Source organism: Nicotiana sylvestris, chromosome 8 (assembly GCF_000393655.2).
Source record: "Nicotiana sylvestris chromosome 8, ASM39365v2, whole genome shotgun sequence".
Taxonomy (NCBI): Eukaryota; Viridiplantae; Streptophyta; class Magnoliopsida; order Solanales; family Solanaceae; genus Nicotiana; species Nicotiana sylvestris.
The window spans coordinates 217,993,430-218,001,380 of NC_091064.1; the positions used below are offsets into that span (position 1 = coordinate 217,993,430).

General features: G+C 41.3%; 1 protein-coding gene across 1 annotated transcript; it reads right to left on the bottom strand.

Moving 5' to 3' along the window:
- Window positions 1–7,031: 7,031 nt before the first annotated feature.
- On the bottom strand, window positions 7,032–7,721 carry LOC138876364 (uncharacterized). The gene has a single exon (XM_070155276.1). The coding sequence runs from the start codon at window positions 7,719–7,721 to the stop codon at window positions 7,032–7,034; it is 690 nt and encodes a 229-aa protein (XP_070011377.1).
- Between the last annotated feature and the right edge of the window lie 230 nt (window positions 7,722–7,951).

Here is a 7,951-nt window from a genome sequence, read left to right on the forward strand (position 1 = left end):
CAAACCTCCTAATCCTCTCTCTCTCTCTCTCTCTGTAGGAACCAACCAAACAACATGACGAGCTAATTCCGAGAACCTTATCTTATACTGAGTCACAGTCATCTCTCCCTGATGCAACCACTCGAACTTCCTACGTAGCTACTCTCTACGAGACTATGGTACACACTTCTCCAGAAAGAGAATGGAGAACTGCTGCCAGGTAAGAGGTGTTGCACCAATAGGCCTACGCCTCTCATAAGCCTTCCACCAAGTGAAGGCAGCTCCAAAAAACTAAAAAGTAGAGAAAGCGGCCCCGTTGGTCTCCAGAATACCCGCTGTACGAAGAATCCTCTGACCCTTGTCCAAGAAACCCTGGGCATCCTCGCCCTCTGCACCACTGAAAGTTAGAGGCTGAAGTCTACCAAACCTATCCAACCTGCGCTGCTCGTGCTCTGGCATGACAGGAGCTATATAGTCTTGAGTAGCTGTAACCGGCTGGGCTAGATGTGTCCCCAGTGTCTGAAGTCCCTGCACGACCTGCTCAGGTGTGCGAGCGGCAGGAGTCTGAGTGTCTCCCCTGGCCTAAGAAGTAGCTGCAACTGTAGTAACTGAGACCGCCTAAGCTAGGCTAGTTGATACACTAAAATTACACTTGAATTAAATAGTGTAAGGTGGTCGGAGTCAAATATAATAATCCAACAAGGTTGGGGTTGAATCCTACAGAGAATAGGTGTGAAAAGGTTACTCAAGTAGTGTGTTACTTGACTTAAGTCGTAATTCTATTATGTTAATTGTAACAAGAGTATGATATGATTTTGGTTTGAAGAAATAACTAATTGTAATATTGAGAATGTAAATAATTTGATTAAGGAAACCAAGGTTGTGTCCCCTTCAATGAAGTGTAATGCTATCGGTGTTAATATGATATATTTCTAATGGAAGGTTCTTTAGATATGCAAATGATTTCTAAATGACTACCCAATATTTTCCAATATTTGGGTAGTATTTCCTCTTTATGATTTTCCAAATATAAAAGAGTAGAAATTAAGAACAGTCAATATATGCCAAATAAAATCTACTTATTCCTAAGCGATTCTATTAAACAAAGTTTAAATCCTTGAGTCTTTGATATTTACTTCTACCAAATTCCAACTCACTTTTCCAAGTAAAGAAAGAATTTAATGGCACTTGATAATATTTGCAACCACCAACAATAGATGAAGAATGAGAAATAAATATATGTCAACCAACCATTATACACATATTCAATGTTAAACACCCATTAACATAACACCCATTTAGGGTCCACAACCTTAGTATTTAAAGTTAGCTATACATGCTAAAATACAAAAGGATGAAAATATTTAATGCCATAAAGCTTACAAAGTGCAAGATTCTTCCTTCAAAAGCTTCCAAAAGAGAGGAATATTAAAGACTTGGAATGTAGCTCAAAAACAAGACAAGATGCCCCCACAAAATCCCAATAAATCTATTTATAGTGGGTCAAAACTCGGAATAAAAATCGAACAAAAATACCCTTTCTGGTCAATTATACGACCGCATATCTGTCGCATAACAGACATGGTTCCGCATTCTTGCCATGGCCATCGCATCTTCAAACCCTAGTTTCCAGGCCTTCATCGCATTCACGTTCTACGGTCCACATTGTAGATATGGATCACATTTCGCATCGCATTATCCAACTTTAGCAACTTTCATAATGAGTTTGCAGTCCATTCTGCGGCCCGTAAACCTGTTATGCAATCATAGACTGGACCGTATTTCTTGCACTGGACTTTGGCCAACAAACTGTTGGGGTTTGCGATTCCCTTAAGCATTATGCGGCCCGCATGTTGGATTTGCGGTCCGCATTTCCACATTTGAAATGCATTTTGTTCTTTTCTTGTCCTTTTGTTGCCTTTTGATTTCATTTTCATGCTCTTAGGTCCTTAAACCTCAAACACTGCAAAAACACTAAAATTACATAAGTATAAAAGATTATTGCATTTAAAACAAGATAAAATCTAAGCAATTTGTATCAAAAGTCCCGAAATTCTCCGGCACATCAACACCCCCAACTTAAACTCTTGCTTGTCCTCAAGCAACTAAAACGATACTATCCTATTCTAGACTCCATCTAAATGATACTAAAACAGTAGTGACTGTGGATGGTGTTAGTTGTCAGTACTACAAGCATGGATTTTTGATTGTTTACCCTTCCTGAACCATCAATTTTTACAAAGAAACTAATCAATTTGTGAAACTTTGAGCCTCGACCAATTTGACAAAATGTTACCCTCAGCTGAGTGCACTTGCATTTGACTCAAAAACTCAACTTCTGTCCAACCTTACAATTCATGTGCCCTCACTAGAAAGAGAGTCCCAAACTCACACTATTTACAATGACAACAAAAAGGGACGAATTCACAAATACACTCACTCTCAAAAAGTTTCAAGTATTACAACATACCATACCATAGGATTGCCCTTATTTTAATTCATCGCTTTATTTTAAGAACGTTCAGTTGGAGATCCCATAAGGACTTAGCTTGTAATGTAGGTTTAGGGAAGGGTCGGATAAGCATTTGGGTACAAGTGACTACACCCTCCTTGAACACTATTCACATTTTTCTTTCTTGTTGCTCTTTGCTTCTTTTCAAACCACATAGCCCTCATTAGCTTCTACTTTTCCAACATTGAGCCACCTTAACTACCTCTTTAATTCTCTTCAAGACTCCATATGTATATATACATACAACTCTTTTTTTCTTCTTTTCTCTTGCAAGATTTGTTTTTTTTGCTTTTGGAGCTTGAGGTATGCTTTCCTACACTCACTGCACAACCTTGCCAATTTCCGGCTTGACACCACACCCCCAACTTAGGCTTCTAGCCTCATTCTCAATGTTCAAGGAGGGACAGGTTCAAAAGAGGGAATTATTTTACAAAAAAGGAAAGGTTTGTAATGAGGTAGCCAAAGAAAAGGTCAAAGGCTCAAGTGGGGTGACTAGTGACTATTTGTACAATGGGTGGCTTGAAAGGCTAACTGGTTTTTCAAAATCACAAAGACGGCCTAAGGTCATTTCTCCAATAAAATGTAATTATTATAAGCATCGAAAACCAACCAGACAAGTTCTAGATGGCAGAAGTAAACACAAAAATTATTTACACAAAGACTCACACACATGGCACACAAACTGTTTGGCTCAACATAGTGTTTAGCCCTCGAGTCAACACTTAGCAACTCAAAGCTTTCATCATATTTACAAGTATAACTCTAGGTAGACATAGAGTCAAAGAGCGAGCCTCAAGTTCACACAGTTAATATATCGTTTTTTATATTAATGGAAGGGTATAGGCTATATACAGGCACACATGCTTGAAACTAGACAATTCCACCAAACCGGTCAAAATGTTTCAATTCTACTGCCCTGGTTCTACTATTACACCCTTGAAAAAGAACCCGGCGAAGAAAAACCAAGGGGAATTAATTGCTAATTACTAAAGATGAATATACAATTATCTACTTGTTTTTTTTGTTTTGTTTTTGTTTTTTTATATGCAAAGATAACTTATGTACTAAAACCACAAAACACCAATATATACAAAATCACAAACATAAATATATACAGAAGTTTGCTTATATAGCACAAAAGCATAAACATGTACAATAGTTGAATTCACAAAAATTTATACAAGGCTATCCTACCCCCAACTAAAAAGCATGCATTGTCCCCAATGCATAAGAATGTAAAATAGAGTTTAGGGGCTCCCTGAGGTGCACTAAGCGCTATGGGAGTCGGAAGCCGGCTGAATGATGATGGGGTCACCCTCTGATGCTGAAGTTGGAACCGATGAGATCTCGGCCTGAGGAGTGACCTCTACTAATGGAGGAGGGATCTCTGGCTGATCCAATACTGGAGCTGAGGCCTTTGAGCTGCTAGCCTTGCCCGCTGATGGCTGAGTGGTCAATGGATCTGCTGGGGTGACCATGTCTGCTAGCAAATGTGCTATCGCCACCTAAATTGCTGCTTGTTCTTCATCCTCAATTGTAGAGACAACACTCTGCTTACCCTCCTTCTGAGGGCCTTTATCCTTCTCGGACCATGAATCCTCTTCAGTATATTCCTCGTTTGCCTCCCCACCTTCAAACTTTGGAAAGTGTCCAAAATCCTCCTCAAAAAGAAATGTCAATACGTATAGGGGGAGCTGGACGCTGGGAAGCCCCGACAGTCTGAGGTGTAGTGTTTGTCATAAGTGTAGAGAAGTCAATATCCAGTCCAGGTACTGTTGTGTCTGCTCCCTACTCACCTTCCTTGGGCAGGAAGGATGATAGATCGAACTCCAGAGTCATTTTGTGGAGTTCAGTCTTCATAGTGGCAACTTCCTCCTGGATCTTTGGCAAGTCACTAACCTCACCCCGCTCTATATTCTCAACCTGCACCTCAAGCTGCATCAAGCGATCCCCATGAGATGTTTATTGCTATTGGAGTGTCGTCACTGAGGACTAGATAGGGGTCAATGCTTGCTTGATGAGGACGGGGAAATTCTTCAGAAGCTGGTCTACCTTATCATTGGCATGTTGAGCTAAGAGACCAAGCCTCGAAACCACTGGCAATGTAGCAGAAGGCTGAGAAATGGTGGACTGAGAGGTGGGATGTGAAGTGGAAATGGATGCAACTAGAGCTTGAGGAGACACCGGAGTCTGGGAATCTGAGGGCTCTACATCAGTAGGAACCCGAGTCTGAACCTCTGGGGGAGCAACATCTGCTGCATCACTAATGCGCGTGATATCAATATCCTTTAGCGCCTTCTCTGTCTTGTTAGTGTGTGTCATGGTAGGGACTTTCAGAGCCTTACAGAGGGCTGTGATCAAGCAGGAGAATGAAAGTGACGTGGCTGTCTGTTTTGCCCGGATCCCTATCTCTCGGAAGATAAAATCACCCACATAAATCTTGATTCCCGCCATAATGCATGCAATGAGAAGAGCTTTCTCAATGCTTATGTCAGTCTTGTTTTTGGAAGGTGTCAATCGAGAGGTGACAAAGCTAAGCCAAAATCTTCCCTCTCGTGTGAGATCCTCGTTGAATATTTGTACAACGGGTTGATCCAAGCAGGGTTCCCCTTGGCTATCACAGAAGCTATCCAGCTACGCTCATTATCCCGATTTGCCCATTTGGTGGCATACTCAGCTATGCTCGGGCTCCAGTCAGGGAAGTAAAACTCATTGATGGTCTCACTACTACGAACACTTGCTTCCCCCGAACCAATACAACGTCAGAGAAGACCCTATTGCATTTGTGGTGAGCAGTCCTGGAGGCTCCATACGAGGCATAAAACTCACGGACAAGTGTTTCATTATAGTCATTAGGCAGCTCAGTGAAGCCCTCCCATTTTCTTGCTTTGATGTTCTCCCATATGTGGGGGTACTACTCTTGTAACCCATTCAAACTCAATTGTTTTTCGGCCAAGATTTTTCGTTTTGTTAGCCCTTCTCTATATAGCTCCCAGGATCCTTCGACCCCAAACCTGAGCTGGAAGTCATCTCCTCGTTTCCTTCTTGCCTCAACTTGTAGGTCAATTGAGGGCAAGGTCTCCTCCTCATCAAACTGGGAGGGAAGTGTAACAGTAGGGTCCGGTCGTGAACGTTTTGCTTATTGAGCTTGACGACTGGTGGAGGCCCTTTTCTGGGAAGAGGCTGTATATTTCTTGGGAGCCATATCTGCACAGAAATGAAATGTGAGCAACATGGTAGGAAATAATAGAAAAAATACCAAAATTGAAAGTATGCGACATGAAATGCGATCGCATAACCACTATGCGCACCGCAAACCTGTCGCAAATTCTCTACCTGCTAAAATGATCTAGGTATGCGATGGATTATGCGATCGCATATCCATTATGTGGTTCGCATAACCATCGCATACTTAAATGCTTAGAAAATATAATCACAAAATGCGATCGCAAAGTCCATCACAAAGTTGGATATGCAATCGCAAATTGGCCGCAAACAGCATGTTACAAAACCAGCTAAACTGTCTCAGTATGCGGTGACTTTGCGGTCCGCATATCAATTATGCGATCGCAAAATTGCCATATTTTGTCATCTTCTTCAGCCAGTTAGGGTTCACTTTTGCGGCAAAAATGCGGATCACAATTTGATTATGCGATCCGCAAAACCCATCGTTCTCAACCTTAGAATTCAACCCTCAACCATGGCAGACCTAGTTTTTACTACCTAGCACCCCAAACATACTACCTAACCAAGAACCTCCTCACATTATGAACTGACATCCAACTACAATCAGGGAAAATAACACATGAAACAAAAACAGGAGAAACAAAAACATAATTGAAATTAAAGTTTGCAAGGATGAAATCGGGACAAGAAAAACATACCAGTGACGGATTAATGAGCACACTGGGGAGATGATTTCACAGGTGTTGCCTTACGTATTTGATTCACCAGCCGTTTTGCCTTCTCCTTTCTCTTTTTTTTCGTTTTGTTTTGTTTCTTTCTTGTAAAAATTTTTTCTTTTTGTTTTGAAATTGTGTGAATGTTGAAGAGATGCGAGGGATTTACCTGGGAGATTTGAGATGGGTACGTCACCACATAACACATTATGCGACTGCATAAGTGTTATGCGGTGGATTCAATTTGAATTGCTTGAGGTCCAAAATGAGGTGCACTATGCGGTCGCATAATGGAAATGCGGTCCGCAAAGTGCACCTCCTTGCCGCATTCTTACCACCAATTTTTGCCAAACATACTGTCTGGGTTTGCGACCACAATGCAGTCCGCATAGTTAAAATGCGATCGCATATGTGTAGCAAACTTCCCAAGGTGATTTTTTCCCTTTCACATGCAATCTTACCCAGTTTTATAATCTTTTGAATCCCCTGCACTCTAACACACACTTTAAATTGCTTAATTAAATCTATTTAACAAAAATTAAAAATTTAAAGTACAAAAAGTGTGTTACCACACATGGGTTACTTCCCATGAAGCACTTGATTTAACGTCGGGGCACTATGAAGTTGGTGTTCCTTTGGATTCACTCATTGGTCGGGCACGGATCATTTTTGAGAGCCAACTGCTCCACTAAGTGTTTTTCTCCATCTGTACCCAAGTAGTGCTTGACTCGCTGGCCATTCACTTTGAAGGTTCGGAGCCCATACTCTGATTCTAGTTCCACAGCCCAAAAAGGAGAAATATTGACCACCTTGAAGGAACCGGACCGTTTTGATTTGAGCTTGCTCGGAAACAATTTGAGCCTTGAGTTGAAGAGCAAAACCAAGTCACCCGACTTGAACTCCCTTTTCAAGATCTTTTTGTCATGGACAAACTTCATCCTTTCTTTGTACACAGCTGTACTTTCATATGCATTGAAACAGAATTCCTCCATTTCATTAAGTTGTGTTAACCTCAAATTTGCAGCTTTAGCCCAATCCAAGTTCAACCTTTTTAAAGCCCACATGGCTTTGCGCTCCAATTCTACGGGTAGATGACAAGCCTTGCCGAAGACTAACCAATAAGGAGAAGTGCCAATAGGAGCTTTGTATGCCGTACAGTACGCCCACAATGCTTCATCTAGCTTCCTTGACCAATCGGTCTTGTTTGCATTAACAGTCTTTGTTAGAATGCTCTTTATCTCCCGGTTGGAAACTTCAAATTGGCCACTTGATTGGGGATGATAAGGTGTGGCCACCTTATGCTTAACACCATATTTCTCTAGTAACCCCATGAAAGCCTTATTACAGAAATGAGACCCACCATCACTAAGAATGGCTCTAGGAGTGCCAAACTAAGTGAATATATTTTTCTTTAAGAATGTGGTCACACTTCTTGCCACGTTGTTTGGTAAGGAAATTGCTTCAACCTATTTGGACACATAGTCCACAACCACCAAGATATATTTCATCCCACTAGAGCTTACGAAGGGACCCATAAAATCAATTCCCCACACATCGAAGA